Source organism: Erigeron canadensis, chromosome 8, assembly GCF_010389155.1.
Source record: "Erigeron canadensis isolate Cc75 chromosome 8, C_canadensis_v1, whole genome shotgun sequence".
NCBI lineage: Eukaryota > Viridiplantae > Streptophyta > Magnoliopsida > Asterales > Asteraceae > Erigeron > Erigeron canadensis.
This window is the reverse complement of record NC_057768.1, coordinates 17,784,137-17,809,948: the sequence shown is the minus strand read 5'-3', so window position 1 is coordinate 17,809,948 and position 25,812 is coordinate 17,784,137. Positions and strand designations below refer to the sequence as shown.

Here is a 25,812-nt window from a genome sequence, read left to right as displayed (position 1 = left end):
GTGGATAAAGCAAAAATTGATGTTATCGCTAAGTTACCTCCACCTACTAATGTCAAGTCAATTAGAAGCTTTTTGGGTCATGCCGGTTTTTATTGTAGGTTCATAAAAGATTTCTCAAAAATAACCCGGCCAATGACCAAGTTGTTGGAAAAAGATGTCCCTTTTGTGTTTGATGATGATTGTCTTAACACATTTAACTTGTTAAAGAAAGAGTTGATTAATACACCAATTATGATTTCACCCGATTGGTCATTACCTGTTGAGTTAATGTGTGATGCTAGTGATTTTGCCTTAGGGGCCGTTTTAGGCCAAAGGGAGGATAAACATTTCCGTCCCATTTCTTATGCTAGCAAGACTTTGAATCCGGCCCAACAAAATTACACCGTGACCGAGAAAGAATTGTTGGCCGTTGTGTATGCTTTTGACAAATTTCGTCCCTACTTGATTTTGAATAAGACTATTGTTTACACCGACCATTCTGCATTGAGGTACTTGTTTTCCAAACAAGATGCCAAACCCCGTCTCATTCGTTGGGTTTTGCTTTTGCAAGAATTCGACATTGAGATCAAGGATAAAAGGGGGCGGAAAATGTGGCGGCCGACCATTTGAGTAGGCTCGAAAACCCTCGCCTTGAGGAGTTGCAAGAACATGAGATTAATGATTATTTTCCTGATGAAGATTTGATGCAGGTGCAAGGAGAAGAAGAACCATGGTTTGCAGACATTGCTAATTATCTTTGTGCTAACATTCTTCCCAAAGAAATGACATCTCAACAAAAGAAGAAATTCTTTTCTGAGATTAAGCATTATTTTTGGGAAGAACCGTATTTGTTTAGAATGTGTGCAGATGGGATGATCAGGAGATGTGTTGCCGGTGCTGAAACCCGTGTGATTTTGGATGAATGCCACCATGGTCCTACCGGTGGTCATTACGGACCATCTGTGACGGGTAAGAAGGTATATGATGCAGGGTTCTATTGGCCCACCATTTTCAGGGAAGCAAAAACGTTGGTGGAAGTTTGCGATGCATGTCAACGTCAAGGTAATATCACTAAGAGAGACGAAATGCCTCAACAAATGATACAGGTATGTGAGGTTTTTGATGTATGGGGGATTGACTTTATGGGTCCTTTTCCTCCGTCACATAAGTTTCTTTATATTTTGGTAGCCGTTGATTATGTGTCCAAGTGGGCCGAGGCTAAAGCCCTCCCGACTAATGATGCTAAAGTTGTAATTGAATTCTTGAAAAAGTTGTTTAGTCGTTTTGGTGTACCAAAGGCCTTAATTAGTGATCGCGGGTCCCATTTCGCGAATCACCAGCTTGCTAAGGTTTTAAAGAGGTATGGGGTCACCCATAGGTTCTCCACCTCTTATCACCCTCAAACAAGCGGCCAAGTGGAAAACACGAATAGGGCTTTGAAAAGGATCCTTGAAAAGACCGTGCAAGATAACCCAAAAATTTGGGCCAAGAGGCTTGATGATGCCTTGTGGGCGTTTCGAACCGCCTACAAGACCCCAATTGGTACTACCCCTTATAAGCTTCTTTATGGAAAAACTTGTCATCTCCCGATTGAGATTGAACACAAAGCCTATTGGGCTTTGCAAAATTGTAATATGGATCTAATCTTGGCTGGTGAGAAAAGGTTTTTGCAGTTGCACGAGTTGGATGAAATGAGGTTGCAAGCTTATGACAACTCCATGCTATACAAGGAGCGTACAAAAGCTTGGCATGATAAGAAGATCAAGAGGAAGGAATTTAAAGCCGGTGACAAGGTACTTTTGTTTCAATCAAAGTACAAAATCAAAGCACCGAAGCTCAAGTCGAGATGGATTGGACCGTATGTGGTGAAAAGAAGTTATTCGTCCGGATATGTGGAGTTGTATGGCAATGATGAGAGCTTTATTGTAAATGGACAACGCTTGAAGCATTATCATGAAGAAAATGAAGAAAATGCGGAGGTGTTCGAAATTGGTTTTTATGCAATCAACAAGTGAAAGTATCAGGTGATCGAGTCAAGCTAAGGACTCGTTAATAAATTAAGCGCTTCTCGGGAGGCAACCCGAGTTTGTTTCATTTTATGTTTCATTTTTATCTTGTCATTTTCTTTTCCTAAAATCAAAAATCCATAAAAATGTAAAAGTTATTTCCTTTAGTTTCAATCATTTTTCAGTTTTTTAATGTTTTCTGTATCAAGAATTGCAGGTCCGAAGGGTCATCGTGGGCGTCGAAGTAAGTCAGGTGCAAAAGGTAAGTAGAAGTGCCGTTAATAAGTTGTCACTTCAGGTCCTGTCGTCTGTTAAGTGTCACATGTTCGTTAGATTATGACTTTGCTGGACGCGTGTAACGCCCGTTACCCCTCTAACGGCCGTTAGAGGGGGGTTTTGTTGTTTCCCCTGTAACTGCCAGTTAGGGCCCTAACGCCCGTTAGCCCCCTTTTGTTTAGTAACGCCTGTTACTGGGGTAACGGCCGTTAGTCTTTATGTTGAACTGTAACGCCCGTTAGGCCAGTAACGGCCGTTATACGCGATTCTTCAGGATAAGGCAGGTCGATTTCTGTCAGGAAAATCTAAAAAAAAAAACTATTATCCTCACACATACACACAACACACACGAATTGCAGCAGAAAAAGAAAGAGGGGTATACCAGTTTTGAGTCCTAGTCTTCTTTTTCTCTTATCAATCTCCAAATTCGTTGTTCAATCATCAAATTCTTCAGATGGCTACCAAGAGACAGCGTGACATGCAAAGGGCTGCCGCTTCAGCTGAAGCTTCCGCCTCAAGAGCTAGACAACCGGTAGCTCGAGCCCCCGTCATCCGTACTCCCGAGGAGGTACCCGCAAAGTACCAACCTAAGATTACTTTAGATGCTGTGAGGCGTAAGCCTATTATTGCTAATCGTAGGTTAGATTTCGATAACCTGGGGAGTTAGGGGTAAATGTTGAGGAGTTGAACGGATTGTTGACACCCCCTTGGAGGGCCTTGTTCTCCATTAAAACCAACATCTGGAGACACTTGTGCAATGAATTCTTTAGTTCCTTTAGGTTGAATACGGACGAGGGAAGTTGTAAGAAAACAGTTATGACATTCCACCTAGGAGGTCAAATTCATTGTATGTCCTACCAAGAGTTCGGGGTCCATTTAGGTTTTTATAGTGAGGATGATGTTCAGAGGGTGGCTTTTACAAAGGGGATTGTTCAATGGCCCGCATCCATGACTGCAGCTAGGTTTTGGGAGGAGGAGAATTTGAGTGACCAAGAATTCCACTATAATGCCAAACAATCTGCTGTTCGGAACCCGGTTTACAAGTTGATTTTAAGAATGATAGCCGAGACCATTTCCAATAGACATAGTAGTTCAAATAATGCTACTAGCACTGATCTATTTTTCTTGTATTGCATGGTTCGGAAGGTCTCTTGCAATTTAGCTAGGGCTGTGGCTTTATATTTGTATGAAAAGGGGCATGGTAAAGCCAAGGGTCATGTAGCCGGTGGTTTCTTTGTTTGTCATTTGGCAAGGCGGATGGGTTTGGTCCAGACGGATCAATTTGGTCTTTTACCGGGTTTTCAAGCTTATTGTCGCAGTGGGGTACTTGATAGGGCGACAATGATTAGAATGGGTATGGTTAGTCAGAATGAGGACTTGGAGGATGAAGGAGACGATATGGACGCTGAGGATGATGAGGATGAGATGGATGAGGAGCCGGATAGTGGTGTTGGTGCTTCTGCGCCAACTAGAGGTGCCACCTTTAGCTCACATTCTTTTGATTTTTCAGGTTTAGGGCAACGTGTGGACGAGATCTTTCATGGGATCACTGGGATTAACGACCGATTGGACCGCCAGGATGACTGGTCGCGTTTTGTCGGTAGTCAGGTTAACCGAATGGCGTATCAGCAGGAGTACTTCCAACCTTACATGCAGAGTTGGATTGCTTCAGGGTCTCCTCCACAGGTTCCTTCTGTGCCATCACACGTACCTCTCCAGCAGTTCCCTCCTCAGCAGCCGTTTATGCCACCGTCGATTTATCCCATCAGCCAGCACGCTTTTGATCACTACTATCCCTAGTACGGTCAGGCGGCCCCATCTGATGCAGGTACCAGTAGTTCTCAACCGCCTCCCTACAGTGGTGATAGGTACCCTGGTAATGCCTTTGATTTCTATGGTATATTTGGTGGGCGACGTGATGGTGACGGCGATGGCGCTCCTTCAGCCTTTCCTCCTCCTGAGTTTTGAGCATGGATGGTTTTGAGTATTATCATTGATACATTTTTACATTTTCAGTTTATCTTTAGATGTGTATTTAATTGTGTGTATCCACCTTTGAGAAGTGATGAGACTATTTTCTTTCTCTTGCATGTTGGTTTGATTGCATGGAATTCTACATTGCAGGGTTTTTCTCTTTAGATATACATTAACGTTTTATTGTGTGTTCGTGGTGATAGCACGTTGATTGTCATATGCATATGCTGGCAGTAAGTTCAGCGCTTATGTTTCTTGTTGGCATCATTCACGCATGGAATACCTTTCATACCCGGCAAGTTTTTCTTATTCCTTATTTTTGCTTCGTAGTTTACTTTTCCTATTTCCCTTAGATTGGCTTAGTTTATTGGACATTGAGGACAGTGTCAAACTTAAGTGTGGGGGGGATGGTAAATAGGAAAAGTCGGGTATTTTAGAGGAATTGTGAAACTTTTGCTTGCTTGTCCTTGTTGTTAATTGCTTTTGTCACCTAATTATACATATAATTGAGCAATGTAACTACACCCTTGGCAAAAATTTTAATGTGTGGAATGTGTTTCGACTGATTAACGTGGCACTCCTTCTGGATTAATAACATTACTAGCATGCTTATAGCACCAAAACACCAAAATTGTGAGATATTATTGATTCATTGCTAGAAATGATAGGTGTTACGGTTTTGGAACCTTTAGCCTTGTAAATTTGTCCCTCTCTTAGGCTTTTGGATTTATCTGAAAGTAAGGGTCTCTTTTAGAGCTCTGAACTAAGATGTGCAAGTTTGAGGTTGATTTTCCATTTCCGAATTATTTCATTTGCTATGAGTGTGCCGGTGATTGCGTTGATTCTAGAACTTGTCCTTGTTGATCATTCCGTTATCTTGCTAGATGATAAAGAGGCAAATTTAGGATAAAACCTTTGTTCTTTGTTCATTCACCTTTTGTTTCGTAAAAATTTGTTATGTGCATGTTTTGTAATGTGCTTAGTAGCTAACTACACTGGTTAGTGAACCACCCGTTGAAAACTCGTATGTTGCACTCACTTTTAGTGCAAGAAACAATAGAAAACTTGTTGTCACTAGCCTGTTCTTTGTTATTAAATCTACCTAAAAATAAACCTTTTCTCGCCATACCAATAGTCGAAGTCCTGGTGGGTCATTGGTTGCCTTTGCTAGATTGGATGGTTTGGGTTTTGCCTTATTATGTCAGTCGGGTTATTCTCATCTTATGAGGGTAGTTTGATTTCGTCATGGTTTTTGGAAAAGTCTAGATCGTTAATCTTGGCATCTTTTGTAATGATTTGTCATTGTTTCTTAAATTTTTTAAGAGAATACCAATTAGTCAGAGTAAAAGTAGCTCACAAAAAAAAAGAGATATATATGTAAAAACGAAAGAAGAAGCTTGGGCTGTCAGTTGGTATTTTTCTCTTTTGTCAAATCATTTTATGTAAGTTGGTACGTCGTTTAAAACCAACCAAGTGTTCTTAAATTGATACATTTGATTAGAGTGTTTGAGGTTGTCAAGTTTGTTGAAGTCAACACGGTTAGATTTGGTTGATAGGTTGTTTGATTGTCATACACCACAATGGTGCCGATTTTTGGACCGTTCTATTGAGGGTATGGTCGGGATAACTTCTTGGGATGTCGACCGTTGGCAACTAATGACATGGGTTTGTTTGGACTAGACTATATGTGAAAGAAAAAAAAAATTGTTAAATGTTGTGTTAGTTCTTTGTTTAACACTACTTGTTACCAAAATTTCCATACCTTGTTCAAATACCTTGTTTAGCCTTAAAATGTTACAACCCTTAAAGTCCTCTTTTGATAGACGTTATAGGGCGCATGCGCCTTGGCGACTTAGGAACGATCCTTGTACAAGCCTATGGTTAAAAGATTATGCATCACGACTTGGTTATTGAGTGATTATTCGAATATTCAACCCCATATGAATGTTAGTTGGAGTAGGATAGGCGAGATATCACTTGTTCGTTACATTTGTGCTTAGTCGTGTTATTGAGGCTTATACATCAGTCGAATATTGTCAAACGTTTCGGTTTTTATTTAAGATTAAAACTGCATAACCATTTATTCTCATTCTTGATTGTGGTTGCGCTTCTTTTTGATTACTGAAATGTGGTTCCATGATATGCCAAGGAATTTTATGATTTTCAGTTTGGATTTGCTTGAGGACAAGCAAAGCTTAAGCGTGGGGGGATTTGATGTGTCATATTTTATACCATTTCCCACGTGACTTTAGAACCAATTATTCGTCATTTTGATAGTTTTATATCCAACTTTCGATGCTTTGAAGGTGTGTTGAGTGTTTTCAGGTGGGAAATTGATTAGACGAATGAATTGGTCGATTTTGATGAGTTAAGGAAGAAACGGGAGAAAGATTCGGGTGAAATCAAGCAAAAGATGAAGAAAACGAAATCTGGAAGTTGTAACTGCCGTTAGCCCAGTAACGGCCGTTACATAGGTGGTTTGTGGTTTCTCCTGTAACTAGCAGTTAGAGAACTAACGGCCGTTAGAAATCAACTGAAGAGTAACGGCCGTTAGCCTAGTAACTCCCGTTAGACCTCAAGTATAGGAGTAACGGCCGTTAGCCCAGTAACGGCCGTTACACACGTGTTTTGTACATAGGATTAGTTAGGGTTCTGCACTTTTGGACGAATGGATAACACAATTTTCATTAATTTTTTCATACTTAGGAATATTTTGGAGCAAATAAGTGGTTAGGGTTTCGCCTATTTTCAGCTTTGGATTGTAATCATCATTGCTACCAGATTATCATCATTCATTTGGTATAATATGATTTCCTCTCTATTTGTTTGTTCTTGTGTTTTTAATATGAATAGCTAAATCTTTAGCACCCACTTGGGTAGTAAGCATGTCATAGGGTCGAATTGATGTTGTTTGTGAATGTTGAACAAGGTTTATATGTTTAATCGAAGATCCACATTTATTTGGATTTAAATATTGTTTTCAACTTTTATATTAATTGATTGATAATTGTAATTAGAAGTTTGGGAGAAATCTATGTCATTGTCAATTGATTTACGAAATGGTTAATCGGTCTAAAATTAACCTGAAATCGTTGGAGTTCGGGAGAAATCAACGATAAGGATTAAAAGCAATTAAATTCATTTTGAATGTGTAAACGTCTAAGATAGAGGGATCTGATTAGGCGAATAAGCAGTTCGGGAGAAAGCTTTCAAAAGATTAAATCATAAAATCAACTCAGAAACTTAATGCTTAACTGTTTAGAGGAGAAATTAAGTGCGGGAGCAATAATTATCTTTTGAGCAGTTAAAGTTTCAAGTATAACGGGAGTTCATCTTGTCTACTTTTTGAGTCGTTCAACAAATGCAAGTAATATTTAGACCCGATGATTGGCATGTGAGCTGATCCAAGTAGGTGTTCATTTTTAAATCTGTGTTAAGATTAAACCAATCAAATACTCTTTGCTATTAATCCTACGGGATTACTGACTTTCTTCACTAACATTGCAACGTGACAATTCGGTCACAAAACCCCCCCTTTTATCTGAATCATTTTATTGTAACAATTGCTTATTAAGTCCTTGTGTTCGACCTCGGTTTACCAAGTCAACTATAGTGCATACGAACGGGTTCACTGCCCGCAAGTGTGTAGTAGTCAGTAACTAGGTATTTCGTGTTCATAAATTTAAGACTAGAAAATACACATCATCATCCTGTTTTCTTTCAGTACACTACTATTTACTCCGAAAGTGGAGGCCTGTAGTTAGAGAGTTGCGCAACTAGGTTTCGTCCACCCACCCACAAGTGTAACGGTGGAAGGTTGTTTGCCTTTGTGACGACCTTCACTTCCAGTCCGACCATAGTGGTGCTCTAGCTACCTTAAATTTAAATGGTCGTCTCCATGGCACGACCCTATTATTATTAATACGACACTTGATTGACAGCTTATGCTATGAAATGAATTATATATATATATTGTTGGACTTGATAAAATGGTAGTAGTAGTGGCTCAAGCATTTACTCATCAAAATTTACTTGAATTATGTCTTTGTGGCTAAATGAATATGATATTGAATTATGCCCTTGTGGCTAAATGAAATTGATACTATTATGTTTGGAAGTTATGATTTGAACATACGGTTTGGGTATTGGACCCTATATGGAATCTTGAAAGTTGTTGAGATTGGAGATATTGAAATATTGATAACCGAATGATTTGGTATGATATATGATTAATCGATTTGTATATACTTTTCTCATGATGATTTTGACAAACGAGAACTTCGTAATTTACTATGGATTTTTCCAAGTCTTGAAATGACATTATGGTATTTGGAAAAACTGATATTTGGAGATGAGAATTTTTGTCGGTCGTATGGTTTGGGTATTTTGAAATGTACTAATAATATGTTTTTTTTCTAAGTGTTGAAATGGTTATGTACCAAGATTTCTATAAAAAAAATCTATGCACTCACTAACTACGTTTTCGTAGTTGACACTTTTTCTTCATTCTTTTTCAGGATATAAGCTAAGCATTGAGGATTTATATGCTTCATGATTATTTGCATTGCACTTTGGAGAGAAAGATCAAACCTTGTGATAGGCAATGGAATCCGCCTTGATCATTGTAGTTTACAATTTTATGTGCTTGTTATTTGGTTCGTGGACTTAATATCCAAGTATGGTGGACGCATTTGTACTTGAGATTTGGTTCACATGTTTGTACATTGTAAATTCTTTTTATCGAATAAAGCTATGGTGAATGTTATTTATAATCCTTTGTTTTGAATACTCGACTTTCTGTACATCTCATTGTTCTGCCTTAGTTAGGGTGTTACATTTTTGCAAGCTACCAATATGTCGAAAGAGGGAATAGACTCTTTAATAACCTGAACATCAGAAAAATTGGTACGGATACAAACTATTCATAGTCTTTGTAAAACTTCTTTGTATACTACGTTCATGGTCTTAGTTTTTACCTTGTCATCTTCATCGGTGATCAACAATTTGAGGCCCTAGCTTGCGACTTGTGACTTTTGTGTAAGTAGATATACGGGTCATGTTAATCGAAAGAAGGAAAAGAAAGAGTTAGAGAATGACAAGGAAAGAAAGAAACGAAGGTTATGAAAAATTTGAAGATAAAGATACAAAGCGTTACTGTTGTAAATTTTCTTAATACTATTATTCTATTATTTGATAAAGGTTTTTTTAGATATGGATAATTATAAGGAAACATGATAACTCATAATAATTAGAATTATTCTTGAAGACTAACAACATACTTAATTTTATTTTATTTATTTAACTAAAAAGACACTTGTCGCTTCAAGACAATGTCACGTATCGTTAAATATAAGCTACAATCATGCTTTAGTTTATTGGTAGATTCTCATTATGATATAGTTACCATGTACTTATCCATAAATATATTTTTAGTCAATATTAATAATTCTACTTTCTAAATTTTAAATACCGTAACGAGATAAAATTATTATTTAAGTAACAAACCTAACATCTTTAAATTCTTATCATATATTTATTCATATTTATCTAAAATATAGATAGAATTGAATATCATATGTAAATGAAGTATAACAATAAACTAAAACAAATTGACATACGTGGCGTAATCCTTGATCGACATATGTCCTTTTAGTTTATTTATTTTGTTAAATTGGTTTTTTAGTTGTATAAATTCAATTTTTTTTTATTGGACTTTGAATTAAACTCTAACTCTTATTTTATTAATACAAAAGACGTAATAACCTTATTTGATTGATCGTTTTCTCATTAATAAATTGTCTTTTTTTCTTCTCAATTCTTCAAATCTTATTACCTATAATATATAATAAGTTATTAACATGAAGACTTCAAACGTTTGATTTTACGATCTAAAATCACAAAGCTATTTACCGTTATTTACTATATTTACAAGTTTAGAGTTTGATGTGGTTCTAAAATTTTAAGCTAAATGCAAAACTTTAATTAAACATATATCATATTTATCATTACCGTTTATTATAATTTAGCTTCGATCATAGATTTACTTTAACCACAGTTTATTTCATACCCACGAATCATGTTTGAGGCATATTCGAATTTCTTTATGATACAATATATATAGCTACCGTACATCGTACGGGTATTAGAACTAGTATATATATATATATATATAGGTGGGATAAATTGAGTTCAAGTCTTAATTTGAGTCCACCCTGTTAGTTTTATGAACTGTTAATGCATCAAAATGTAGTTTTTAAGTGTTCTCACCGTGTTCTTATTTTAATACTGTTCTTATTTAATTGTCCATATATATATATATGTTAGCTAAAAACTTCGACACATTAATGTATATTTCTTTGAAAACAATATTACAATCACATTCAAAAGTTTATAGCGTTGTAGAATAAAACCAAAAGTAAAAAATACCCAAAAATGAGAAAGAAAAGAAACTATGAAAATAACCCAAGAACAAAACTAAAAAGAAAAACTAAAATTCTCCTGGTCCAGATGGTTTTACTTTTGGTTTCATCAAGGATAACTGGGATTTGTTCAAGACAGATATTTTGGATTTTGTGGTTCGGTTTTTTCAGACTGGTTTCATTCCCCCTGGTTGTAATTCTTCTTTCATTACACTTATCCCGAAAGTTCCTAATCCTACTGTTATCGATGATTATCGTCCTATAAGTCTTATTGGTTTTCAATATAAAGTGATTGCTAAAATTCTGGCTAAAAGATTGGCTATTGTGCTTGATTCGGTGGTTAGTGAGACTCAGTCGGCGTTTTTAAAAGGGAGAAATATTATGGATGGTCCGTTGATACTTAATGAGGTGATTGATTTTTACAAAAGAAAGAAAAAGAAAGCACTTTTGTTGAAACTTGACATTGCTAAGGCTTACGATTCTCTTAACTGGGACTATCTACTCACGGTCATGAGATTTATGGGATTTGGTAGGAGGTGGGTTCTTTGGATTTCTGCATGTTTGTTTTCTGCTAGATCTTCGATTTTGATTAATGGGAGTCCGACTGAGGAATTTGTGATGGAAACTGGCCTTAGGCAAGGTGACCCAATGGCTCCATTTCTTTTTATTCTTGCAATGGAAGGTTTACATGTTGCAGTTGAAGATCTCAAATGTTCGGGTGCTATTCGAGGTCTAAAGGTTGGTAGTTATCTCTTTCTCATCTCATTTATGCTGACGACGTGTTATTTTTGGCAGATTGGTCGGAAGAGAATGTAGTTAATATTAGAACTGCATTTGATTGTTTTTATCTTGCTTCGGGGCTTCGTATTAATCTTAATAAATTGAAACTTTATGGAGTGGGGGTCAATAGTGTGGACATAGAGAACTTTGCCAGAATTATGGGTTGTAGCCAGGGTACCTTCCCATTCATTTATTTGGGAGTTCCGATTGGTTCTAATATGAAACGAAGTATAGCTTGGCAACCTGTTGTTGATAAGTTTAAGTCCAAACTTTCTAGATGGAAGGGAAACTTGCTATCTATTGGTGGTCGATCTGTTTTGATTACTTCCGTACTTGGGGCGGTTGGGAATTATTTCATGTCTTTGTTTCGTCTACCAGTTAGTGTTCGAAAAAAACTTGAAATGTTGAGAGCTAAATTTTTTTGGGGTGCGACTGATGACCATTCGAAGATGCATTGGGTTAAATGGGATAGTGTTTTGGCTAGTAAAAAGGTTGGAGGTCTCGGGTTTGGATCTTTGGATGCGTTAAATCGTGCGTTGTTGCTCAAGTGGAAATGGCACTATGTCTCCAACCCTTTGTCACTTTGGGTGATTGTGATTAACAACATCTATAATCCGGTTTCTTTTGGTGATTGGTCAAGGCCTGGTGTGACTTCTTCTGGTATTTGGCATAATGTGCTAAAAGTGGCTTCTGATTTGGACGAGGAAAGGATTATACCACGAAGTGCGTTCTCTATCAAAGTGGGTAATGGCCCCTCCATTCTTTTCTGGCATGATATTTGGTCTGGTAACCTTCCATTCGCATTGAAGTTTCCTCGTCTTTTTAATTTGGAATGTGATAAAAGAGTTTCAGTTTGCAATAGATGGCGTGATAATAAGTTGTTGCATAACTGGAGACGGGATGTTAGGGGTGGTGCGGAAGAAACTGAGCTAAATGAGCTCGTCTCTGCCTTGAACTCTGTGGAATTCTCCAACGACGTGGATAAATGGGACTTTTCGGTTGATAATCTTAACGAATTTTCAGTCAAAGAGATACGTTTGCGCATCGATTCTATGGTGTTACCTGTTAACATATTTGCGACTAGATGGAATAATATGGTTCCCAGAAAAGTTAATATTCATGCTTGGCGGGTGTTATTGGATAGGATTCCGACTCGAAAAAACTTGGTTACCAAAGGTTTGGACATTCCTTCCTTGCTTTGTCCGATGTGCGAATGTGATGTGGAGACAAGTGATCATGTTTTTGGTAACTGTAATGTAGCTTCTCGTGTTTGGAGGGCAGTATCAAATTGGATTCAAATTCTTATTCCTTCTGTTGGGCCTACTGATATGTTGAATGATATAGACAATATGCATCTTTCTTTGGTGAAAAAGAATATTATTGAAGGTATTGTGTATTGTGGATGGTGGTCAATTTGGAGATATCGTAATGACAAAGTGTTCAAGAATGGGATACAACGTAGAGATTACCTTGTGGATATTATCATTTCTCACTCTTATTCATGGTTCTCGAGTCGGTTCAAGAAAAGGAGGATGTCATGGGTGGAGTGGCTTTCCAACCCTCTTTGTGTCATTTAATTGGTTTCGTTCCTTGAGGTTTATATGAGAATGCATCAAAAATAATATAGAGTGAAAACCGGTGGCTCGGCCTCTGTTTTTGAGGATTTTTCTTATGTCTTTAATTGACATGAGTTTTTTCATCCTTTTTGCATTCTTCGCAGTTCAAACCTCAAGATGTGTTTAGGATCTGGTTATTTGTTGCGATCCTAAGTATATGCTTTTGTTGCCTTGTTGTATTTGTAATTGTATCTTGTTGGGAACATCTAGTATTTTGCTAGATGTTTGTTATTTTAATATATTATTTGCTTTTCTAACAAAAAAAAAAAAAAAAAAACTAAAGATGCTACGTCGTAAAATCCGACTGATAATTCAGTGTGTAACGTAAAAATGAAATGTAAAAAACCATAAATAATCTATACAATAACATTGCTTAAAAAATAAGCAAGCTGACAACTATGTAGTTACCTGTCAACATAAGCTACCTGTCAACATACTTCACAATTCATAGTCATGCACATTGTTATTAATGTAATATGTGCGGACGGCGGACGCTACATGTTAATTTCACATTGTTTTGTCACATTACATTTCATTCCCCATATACATATATTCAAAACTTCGCTTATGCGTGTTTCGGGTAAGTTTCTATTGTTCGCTAAACAATGAAATGTTTTGGCTGGTAGGATGTTGTGTAGCTAGTGAAACTTTCTACTTAGTTTTCCTCGACCTTTTTGTTTAGATTGTTGGTCATTCTTTTACTAAATATTTACTTCTCATTTATTTATAGTTTTTCAAATCAATTGTGCTTAATTTTGCGAGATTGTATGTTTCAATTTTTGTTTTCGTTTTTTTTTTTTTTTAAAAATTATTTTTGGTATTTTAGTTTTTTTTTTTTTTATTTGAGTCATTCATTTAACTAATATTTATGTTTCATTTTGTCTTTTAGGTGATTTGTACACAATCCACTTTTCACCATACACCACTAAATTAAGTATATTGACTTTTCTGCCCTTTACAAATTTAGTCCCTTAATTCCTAAAGAATTTTATTACCTTCTATATCTCCATGACTCCATCTATTCAAAATCTAAATCCCTAATAAATCTCTAATAAACCCTAAAAATTTTTGATCTTAGTTACTTCGCTGCTCTCAGTTTTTCTTCAATAGCATGAACTATGGACACCATCCAAGTACATCATAGTCTCTTTTTTCTTTATCAACTATTACATGTAACACACATGTATGTTTATGCGTTTTTTTTTCTTCTAATTTTGTTGCTATGGTTATCCTTTTTTTTTATTTTCTTTTTTTCTTACGCTATAAATATTCATGCATGTTTTGATAATTTTGATCCTAGATTCTATTTCGTTTTTTATTCTTTTAATTTTTGGTGTTGGGAACTTGATTTAGAAACTATAAGTTCAAGCTATTAAAAATAGCTTTTATTTTTTCGAAAATTTCATGGAACATCGAGATTGAAGGTTGGATATGTGTGTTTGTTTATGATGTACCATTGTGAGTTTTAATAGTTAGTTGATTAAATGTAGTTATCTTTGTTAGAATATGATCACGTTATAATAAACGCATGTCCGGAAATCATTTAAGCCTACATGGTTATACAAAATGACATGTTAACTCTATATATTTAATTAATGTATTAATATAATATATTAATTAAACTAGATTATATCCCGCGTAATACGCGGATAAATATATATAACTATTGAAACAATAATATTTCATGATATTCTACATTGAGAAATCGTAAATAAAAGGTATTGAAAAACAACAATGTTTACATATAATTAAATGAGTTAAAATATATATGTAAAAAAAGAATTGCATGATGTAGATATAAAAAAGAGAAACAGAGATTCTAGTGAGAAATTCTCCACATACCTAATCCTCATTTTATATTTGTATCATTTTATTAATTTAACAACCAATGGGTTGAAGGCCCTATTGGTAAGGTCTTAGACCTTGTGGAAATCCACCAGGGTTTGAATCCTACTTCTTACATTTGGTTCAAGATACACATAGTGTCACTGTGGTGTCTCGAATGCTAAATACTAACCACCAACTATTAACTCGTTATTCAAAAATATTTTTTTTTATTAATTTAACAATATAAATAAAAGATGTTGAAAAACGGTGATGTTGTCAATTTTATATTTTTTAATTATTTTTCAGACACCATATACAGATCAGAAAATTTTTAAATTTAAATATAATAAGATATTAACGATGTATGTTAAATACTTATAGCTAAATTTTTGGATTGTTTTTAATAATTATATAATTAAATTAATTACTTTCTATAATTATAAGATATAAAAAATTACTTTCCATGATTAGTGATCATATTTAAATTTATTAAATTAAAATTAAATCTAAAAAAGCTATAAAAGGTATATGACATCAGCATTTTGATCTAATGGTTCTAATTAAAAGTTGAACTTTATCTAACGGTCCAAACTTCTCTATTCTAAAATTAAGGTTTCTTTTTTATATATACTAGCTAATTAACCCGGGTTTAACCCGGGCATATCAATCAAAGTTCTATAAAAACACATTTTTGCCACCGAAGTTGTGATAGTTTAACAGTACTCGTATCCTCAAAAGTCAAAATAGTACATCTTAAAAGTTATAATTAGTTTATTAACTTACATAATATGTGAATAATTAAAAATCTGTTATGACAAAATTATTTAGATGATGAAACTTAAAAGACAATGTATAATTTATTAGTGTTTTTTCATTAAAAAAATTAAAAAATATATTTTTTTTAAAAAATAACATTATAAAATAACAAAAATAAAAATGTAATAAATTGTATGAAGAAAAGTGATTATGACATCATAAATAATTTTTTTTTAAAAAATAAAACTTAATTTTAAGAAATAATTTGATGTGACAAATAAACAATAATTATGGAATAATAATATCACAACAATCCTCTTTTATTTAATATAAATATGGGTAAATATTACAACCATTGAAACGAATTACACAAATTTGATAAAATCCCTTCTTGGTGAAACAAATTTATTTTAAAAGATAATTATTAAGAAAAATGCACGCTAAATTTTAAAAAATATATATTTAGTTAAAAGCTATGAGTAATAATCAAATAAATGCTTCCTAAATTTGGTATACTTTTTATTTTCATATAAATATCAACTGTAAAAACTTCATGCTAATTATAATAAAAATCCTTTTTGATATTTACATATATACATATTGTTATCATAGCTAGAAAAAATTATCTAATGGATACTTTAAAAACACTATTATAAAAAGTGTGGCGCTATTTAATAAAGTGTTGTATTATCTAAGAAAAGTGTTATATTATCTAAAAAAAAAAGTGGGGGCGCAACTTACAACCCAAACTTGTCAACTTGAATCCAATCACTAACCTTGAAAAAATCGGGTTGACGGGTTAAGTTGGTTGGTGGGTTGATATCATGTCATTAGTGGGTTGGTAGGTTTGCGGGTTCATGTCAAACTGTTTATGAGTTATCAGGTGTGGTGGGGAAATGGTTTGGTGGATCGACATTAAAAACAATTACAAAAAATTAAAATAGATATCATATCTCTTTTTGTATACGATATTACCCAAAAAAAAGGGTTGCCAATGAGTTCGGGTTTGCGGATTGACGGGTCGAAAATCTATGACCCTAACCCAACCTACTAAAAATTTCAGGTTAGCAATATCCCCTATCAACCCGAACCCAACCCACTAGCCTTAAAAAAATCGGCTTGGTGGGTGAAATGAGTTAGTGGGTTGACGGGTTGATTTCAGGTCAAACAGGTCATATGGGTTATGGGTTGGCGGATAGATTTTAGGTGAAATGGATCATCCATTTGTGAGTTGGCGGATTAATGGGTTAGTGGTTCAACCTACTAAAGTTATTATTAAAATTTTAATTATTTTCAGGTTAGTGGGTCCATAACCCACAGGTCCCAAGATCGCAACTTGGCTTTGATACCATGAAAAACCTTATAGGTTAATGTATTGAATTGTATGAATAATGAGATTACATAAGGCCATATTTATAGGCTAATCTAAACTTGTTTACCAAGTATTACAATGATATTAGGAAACTATATATATCTAAGATATGGAAACTAATATATATTCTAATAGACCTATTAACCCAAAGGGTCAACCTGAACTTAACCTGAAAATTTTGATTTGATATACCGAATCATATACTGAAATTTTGATTTGATATACTGTATCATATTTGGTTAGTGGGTCGACTAATTAGTGGGTATGCGGGTTCACGGGTCAAGATTTTATAACCCTGTTCTGATTTTTCCGGGTTGGGTCGAGATTGATAGCCTACCAAAAAGTATATTTCTCACAATGTGTAAATGTGCAATACATCATACATGTATAAATTTATTTCATAACCTGGTCAACGACCGTACGGCTAATTAAGCATTAGCTATCACACTTTATGACATATCACCTCCTATTACCTATCACACTCTATGACCTATCACCCCCACCATCTTACCGCCGCAACGCGTGGGTACTTTGTCTCGTACTATATTATAAAGCAAATAAGGTTTCAACTTTCAACTTTCAATTTCAACCATGTATACATGATAATGCATAATGTACCATACATCAATTTCCCATAACTTTCAACTTCATTTTCATCTCTCTCATCAAATTTCAACCACTCATTTTTTTTTTCTCTTCTCCATAATCATTTTATTCCTCTAATTCATTTAAAATCTTTTATCTCAAAAACCGTACATCCATAAATCAAAAAATTTATATGGGTGTTCTTAAAATTTTATGTTCTTTCAATAAAGATCTCATTCGATATATTTTCGACGGAATTTTAAATTCAAGGGCGGAGCCCGTACGGCTAAGGCATTTGGCTATCACACTTTATGACCTATCACACTCTATGACCAATCACCCCCACCATTTCACCGCCACTAACTCCACGGCCTTCGCGACGCACGGGTACCGTTCTCGTCTTTAATAACAAAAAAAAATACGGGTTTTTTAATATCACTTTAATTTTATTTTTAGTATTTTGTTCGTGTTTGTTTATTATTTGATATTGACTTTTTATGATATTTTGTTAGTTTTTTTATATCCATGATGGGGGAAATTGCTTTAAATACTAAATTGACAATTTGCTTATACGAAATCTCTTGTTTGTTTAGTTATTATTAGGTCGGATAAGAGAATAAAACTTATAATATTGATTTAATATATGATAAATATTTTAATTATTTTACTCATATAAATTAGTTTCCGGTGAAATACGCGAGATAAACATATTAAGTTTTCGTAATAACATAATTAATAGTTATAGATAAAACATGTTGAAATATGAGGATATATTTTAATTCAAAAAAAACTTTATATATCGAAGTTGTTTATTAAAATATATATGTTGAGTTCTAGTGTAATTGATTCTTAATAAGGAAGAGTGTAAAAGAATGTATGTTGATTAATTTTTCATTATAAATTTAATTAAAAAACTTTCAACATATTATTTATAACTTATTTTAATAATAAAGGGTACAACGCTTATGCAAATTGTTCTGAACTTTCTCTCTCTCTTTTTTTTTTTTTTTTATCACAAGTTAGTTTGTAGTTACAATGTCGAGTTTTTAAGAACGTATACGTTGCTATATCTCGAGTTAAATCAAAAAGTATTTTAAGGTGACGGAAAAATGATATATCATCTTAATTAATCCTCCTAAAATTTCCTTCTAACGACAAGATCATGACATTTGTCAAAATCAAGATATGAGATTAGGACAGAAAGTTAGTGGAATACACATGTCATGTTTTGATGACTTTTGGAGGATTTTTAGAAAGATTAAACATTTTTCTAAAATATAATATTCGTTCAATGTTTTATAAATATATTCTTAAAGTTTGATTTTACCTAAATTTTTTATATTTAAATTTATATATTTAACAAATCATTTTTTTAAAAATATTTATAAATAACCCGTATATTTGACACGAGCATAACTTTAATATAACACTAATTTTAAAATTTATAATGGATAAATAATATATCTTTTAATATAAAAGTAATAACATATATTTATATGAGTAATTATAAATGTTCAAAGATCAACTATCAAATAATATAATGATATGAAAAATAATGAGACAAAAGTAAATATATCATATTAAAGATCGACTATGATCCCAAATCCGAAGTTATCATTGTAGTTTAATATTGTAACTATTAATGCCAGTTAAATAAATATATAAGGTTTAATTGTATAAAGTATAAGGACTAATGTTGTATTTTTTTAATTATAAAATTGGAAATAACAGTTTGAGGGTTGTAATTAAAAGTTGAAACTCATCTAATGGTCCTTATTTTTTTATAAAAAAATTTAGGACCTTGTTATGTATATATAGGTAGACGATCACTTAAATAATTAATGAAACTAATTAAAAGTATTAATAGTGTTAAATTAATTAAAGAGGAGGTATTGGAGTTTAATTAGGAATTGGTATTGTTTCCTAAAACTACTCCATAGGGCCGAAAATCTCATACCATGAGATTACTTGGTCACCAAGTTTAAAACCCTTACATTAAAGCCTATAAATAGAGGACTTAGGCTTAAGGGTTTAACACACAATTACACATATAATTAGTTGTAGGTTTTCTCTCCTCTCTTCTCCTTTGGTTCGATCGTAGGGTAGCAAAGAAAAGGGTTTTGGGTTTTGCTTAGTTCGACTTCAAGGGATACAACACAACGAGTTTGGGAGTCCGTGATCGGGTACTAGCATACGATATAGGGGTGTCAAGTGTTCGATCGTAGAGGGGTTTTAGTTTAGACCCTATAATAATAATTATTATTATTATCAAGACTATTGGAAGCTTTGCGCAAAGGTACACATATTCTATTCATTATTTTGTTAATTAATATGATTGCATATACGTTTCTATTACGCTGCGTACTCGTGATTTGTTATGTGTTTACGTTCATATATTCTAACAGTGGTGTCATGAGCCACCTATGTGATCTATTAGTTACAAAGATCAAAACTTGAAAGGGGGGGGAGGGTTAGGGTTGGTTCGATTTAATTGTTAATTAAATATAAAAATCGTTTTTTAATTGTTTTATTTATTATAAAAGTTGAATTTTAATTAAATAAATTATGGTTTTGTTTAATTAACTTCAACCTAATTTAATGGTTAATTGAAACCCTCTAAGCAAGTTTTGATATTATGAATTGACATGTTTATTTGATATAAATTGTATGCTTGTCTACTTGTTTTATTTAAGGTTGTTAAATAATAGTAAGAATCATAAGGGATTCATGCAAAATTCCTTGTGATTATTACTGACATATAGTGATATAAAAGTCATAGCATGAAAATCCAATAATTAGGGTTAATTATGAGATAATTGTATGACTATGTGAATTTTTCGTGTGATTTTTCTGCTTTGTGACAGTTCACTAAAAAATTCTTATCTTTTAATCCGTAATGAGTTAGAGGCTGTGCTTTGAACTGTAGATGCTCAACACATAGGCTAAAACTATGTAGTTCTGGTTGAAAGCTGAATTGGACCAGAAACAGGTCTAACCAGGTCGTGAAGCTGCTGGAAAATTCCAGTCAGCAACTATGTGCTTATGTGATAATTGATTGTTTTATATATGTTTAAGGCTTATGCAATCAAGGTAACTTAATGTGTGTGGTCGTCTTTTATGAAGAGGGAGCCGACTTAGATATAATTTACAACCATAGAGACATGTTTAGGTGGCCTATCATAACTCTTTGCATGCTTAATAGTTAATAGATTAATAAGTTTATTGTTTTGCGTATTTATTGAGATATAAATGGTGATGCAAAATAGCTTTGAGAAAATATAAACTTGACTAAAAATTATCGAAATAGAGATTTTTTTAATAAAATTGGAGTCTTGCAACCTTGAGATACACCGGCTCACCCATTTGAACAAACTCTAAGAGATGTATAAGCCGAAGTGCGTTAGCCTTCTAAAAGGGCGGGTTTTTAATTGCGTCCATTGCAAACCTTTGCCCTTGCACTTCTTTGTGCATTCAAATGGAGCTACCAAACTCTCTTGTATTGTCAAGACTATACAAATGATTTTATTAAACATTATGTTATGAAGATTTGCATGAGTCTTCGTACATAAACTTTTGATTCACATCAAATGCATTACCCATTAAAAGTTAAGTCATTGCCACCCACTTTGCTTAGAGCACCTCCCAGGTACTATTTGACCCTACGTGAGACCGTAGGCAGATGATATCTCTTGAGGGTAAATTACCGACCCGTTGTGAGACCAGCGGCGGACTATTTACACGTTCTTAATTGGGCGACTTAAAACGAGTTAAGACAGTGAGACCTTGGCCCGTGGCATAAGATGGAACAAAACATGTTTATAAAACACTTAAACACCCTTTAGTGTTGTTGTAAGTTCCATAACTCTAGGAGTTGCATTAGATATGCAATTATTAATCATTACTTACCATTTTGAATATCATCATCTCTAGCTGATCAATAGATGCGGTGATGGTATGTCAAATTAGATCCTAGCCTTAATGAAATTAATTGTTAAAAGTATTTAACATGGGTAAATTACATTTATTAAGGATTATTATCGAAAATACCGATAATTGAACTTTTGTTTGTTTTATAGATGACAACAACAAATCATACTCAAAACACACACCAATCGGCTTTCAGGTTGATGATAGATAGAGAAAAGCTTTCTGGACCAAACTTTAATGACTGGTTTTGTCAGCTGAGAACAGTTCTAAGAGCTGAAAGGAAATATGAAGTTCTTGAAGAGGAGAGACCCGTTGTTCCGGGAGCTGATGCTACTAATGAGCAGTTGGCTCATTACGCTACTCAGTACGATAGACATAATGAGGTTGTGTTTAATGCTTGGAAGCATGAATGCTGAGCTTCAAAAGCAATTTGAGAATTATTTTCCATGTGATATAATCAAAGAACTCAAGTTTTTGTACGAAAAACAAATCGGAGTGGAGTTGTTTGATCTCATTGATGTACTCCATGACTTAAGGCACGAGCAAGGAACACCGGTTGGGCCTCATGTACTGAAAATGAAAACGCACTTTGAGAAATTGGAAAGGTTGAATTATGCATACCATCCTGCTGTTGTAATTGACATTATTCTCAAGTCTTTATCTAAGGATTTTGAGTTTGTGCGCAATTATAATATGCACAGCATGAATAAAACCATTGCTGAACTTCATGCTATGGTGAATGAGTATGAAAAGAAGCTTCCAAAGAAATCTTCTACACCCCAAGTTCTCACGATCAAGGGGGGAAGAGTCCAGAAAGGAAAGCAACCAAGAGCTAAGGGCAAGAAAGATGGCAAGGGAAAGCAAAGTACTTCAGTCCCAAAACCAATGAAAATGCCTCCAGCGAAAAAGGAAAAACAGGCTAAGGACCAAACTTGTTTTCACTGTAATGAAATGGGACATTGGAAGAGGAATTGTCCTAAATACCTAGCCGAGTTGAATGCGAAGAAGAAGCAAACTGGTTCGGCTAATACTTCAGGTATCTTCACAATTGAATTATATTCCTTTTCTCAGCGTAAATCATGGGTTTATGACACTGGGTGTGGTACTCATATCTGTAATTGTTTACAGGGGCTTAGAAGGAGAAAGAAGCTGAAGCCAGGATCTTTACAACTGTTCGTGGGCAATGGTCTACCGACGACTGTAGAAGAAATAGGCGACTATCATTTAGTTTTACTTTCTGGTTTAGTTATTGTTTTAGACAATTGTCGCTATGCACCATCTATTACTAGAGGTGTAATTTCAGTTTCTTTGTTGAAAGACAACGGATTCATTAATGTTTTTAATGACATTGGTATTTCAGTTTCTAAAAATAATGTTCATTATTTTGATGCTATTGCTTGTGATGGTATTTATGAAATTGATATGCGTGGTTGTGATTCAAATAATTCAATGTATAATGTTAGCAAACGAGTCAAGCTCAATTTGGACTCGACTTATCTTTGGCATTGTTGACTTGCTCATGTTGGCAAGAAACGCATTGAGAGACTTCAATGTGAAGGGATAATGGAATCAAGTGATGAATCATTTGATAAATGCGTATCTTGTGTTTTCAGCAAGATGACAAGAAAACCTTTTCCAAACAAACCGGAGAGGGCTAAGGAGCTACTTGGACTAATACATTCGAATGTATGTGGCCCATTTAGACATGTGTCAAGAAGAGGTGCTAGCTACTTTGGGTCACTTTTACGGATGATTTTAGTCGTGATGGTTATGTTTACTTGCTGAAACATAAACATGGAGTTTTCAAAACATTCAAAGTATTTAAAATTGAAGTAAAAAATCAACTCGGTAGAACCATCAAGATTCTTCATTCGGATCGGGGTGGTGAGTACTTAAGCCAAGAGTTTGAAGATTATCTTAAAACTTGTGGAATCATTCAACAACGTACTCCTCCATATACTCCACATCATAATGGTGTATCGGAAAGGAGGAATCGAACATTGCTTGAAATGGTTCGATTTATGATGAATCTTACAACTCTTCCATTTTCGTTTTGGGATTATGCCCTAGAGACTGCTGTACGCATTCTCAATATGGTTCCAACCAAGAAGGTTGACAAGACACCGCATGAATTGTGGCATGGGAGTGTTCCCAATTTGTCTTACTTAAGGGTCTGGGGATGTGAGGCTCTTGTGAAGAGAGATATGCCTGACAAATTTGAACCTAGATCTGTTAAGTGCATCTTCTTAGGATGCCCAAAGAAAACAATAGGATACCACTTCTACTTTCCTACCGAAAACACTGTCAAAGTTTTCAGATTTGCTAAGTTTCTTGAAAAGAAGCCCCATATCTCAAAAAGACATTGGGAGGATTGTTGAACTTGATGAGTTTCAAAAGCAAGATGTGTCAACTTCTGAAAAGAGTAGCAATCATCAACTTGGGGGGGGGGGGGATATTCAAAGAGATGAATCTCATGAATCTCAAGTTGAAGATAATGAAAATGCGATTCCAATTCGTAGGTCCTCAAGGACAATACGTGCTCGTGAAAGATTAAATCTTATGATTGAGTCTGAAGAACAGTATTAGGAGACTTAATTTCAATGCTGCATTATCAGATCCAGAGTCTGACAAATGGCTTGAAGCTGCGAATGTGGAAATGAAATCCATGAAAGATAATCAAGTTTGGAGCTTGGTTGATGTGAAGTCCCTCACTGATGATTTAACCCACAAGTGTAGAATACAAGTCAAGTAAGCACTAGATTGGACTAGTATTACAATGAATATAAACGCGACAAGTCAAGTAAGCACTAGATTGGACTAGTATTACAATAAATATAAATGCAAGAATATATATAAAGTAATACGTAACTTAAGCAATATAAAGATAAGCAAGTAAAGTAAATGGTGAGACACAATGTATTTTTCAAGTGTATTATTTATTGATGTTAAATAAAATACAAGGTTGTTGCGGAACTAAGATATTACAAAGTAAGTATCTAAACAACCTTATGAATTATAAGTGATCTAATATTTACTAAATAAACTCTTTTGATCGAAATACTTAAAGTTGTGAAGTATAACTATTTAGATCGAGAGTATTTGAGCAAAGACACCAAATTGCAAAAGTGTAATTTGGACGAGGGAAGTGACTTGGTATTTGTAGACAAAAAAAATGAATATAATATTCTTTTTGCCGTACAAATATAGTTGCATGCATTTAAGGATACTACTTTAATTCCTTAAATGCATTGGTTAAAGTACAAGAATAAAGTCACTTGATAGTGATTTGTCCTCTAATTAACCAACCACCTTTACATGCTTGTAAGGCTTTTAACAAAGAATAAATGGATTGTCCGGATAAAGGCATGTAAAGGCATAAAGTCAATTCCCCCGTAATCAGTGTTCAGACTTGTAAGGTCTAGAAAACTGTCAAGGACTTCAGTCAGGAGATCTGGTAAGTTTGCCAGTGAGCTCCGCTATTTGTCAGACTTCTTTCTTCAGACTGCAGTCTTTGACTTCAGTGAGAATGTTCTTCAGTAGAATGATCTTGGACTGGAGAGAAGTTCAGTGAACAAATCTGGTGGAATCCAGATTTCTGTACAAGTAAGTTGTTCACTGGTCTTCACATAATTTCTGGACAAATCTTCAGAGGGCTCCAGGATCTTCGTCTAAAGCGAGTCCAGTAAATATGGACCTAACAGTTGATCTTCCACCAAATGGTAGAACCGTTGGGTGTAAATGGATCTTCAAGAAGAAGACTGACATGGATGGAAATGTACACACCTATAAAGCTCGTCTTGTGGCGAAAGGGTATACTCAACTTTATGGAGTTGACTATGAGGAGACCTTTTCTCCCGCTGCGGACATTATAGCTATTAGGATCATCTTAGCCATAGCTGCATACTATGACTTCGAGGTATGGCAAATGGATGTCAAGACTGCCTTCTTAAACGGTTTTCTAGACGAGGAAGTCTATATGGTTCCTCCGGAAGGTTTTGTCGATCCAGATCATCCCAACAAAGTGTGCAAACTTCAAAGGTCCATTTATGGATTGAAGCAAGCATCAAGAAGTTGGAATAAAAGGTTTGATATCAAGAAGTTTGGTTTTGCTAAAAATCCTGATGAGCCATGTGTATATCGCAAAGCTAGTGGGAGTACTGTTACTTTCCTTGTCTTATATGTAGATGACATATTGATAATAGGAAATCACATTCCAATGTTGAAAGACGTTAAATCTTATATTGGAAAGTGTTTCGCTATGAAAGACTTGGGTGAAGCAGCATTTATTCTTGGAA

At 34.5% G+C, this 25,812-nt stretch overlaps 1 protein-coding gene across 1 annotated transcript; it reads left to right on the top strand.

Moving 5' to 3' along the window:
* Positions 1-1,304: 1,304 nt before the first annotated feature.
* LOC122610355 lies at positions 1,305-2,928 on the top strand (the record flags this gene model as incomplete). Its single annotated transcript, XM_043783349.1, has 3 exons — positions 1,305-1,958; positions 2,203-2,247; positions 2,716-2,928. Coding segments are annotated over 3 exons (912 nt in total), but the record flags the coding sequence as incomplete, so codon positions are not given.
* Positions 2,929-25,812: the final 22,884 nt, after the last annotated feature.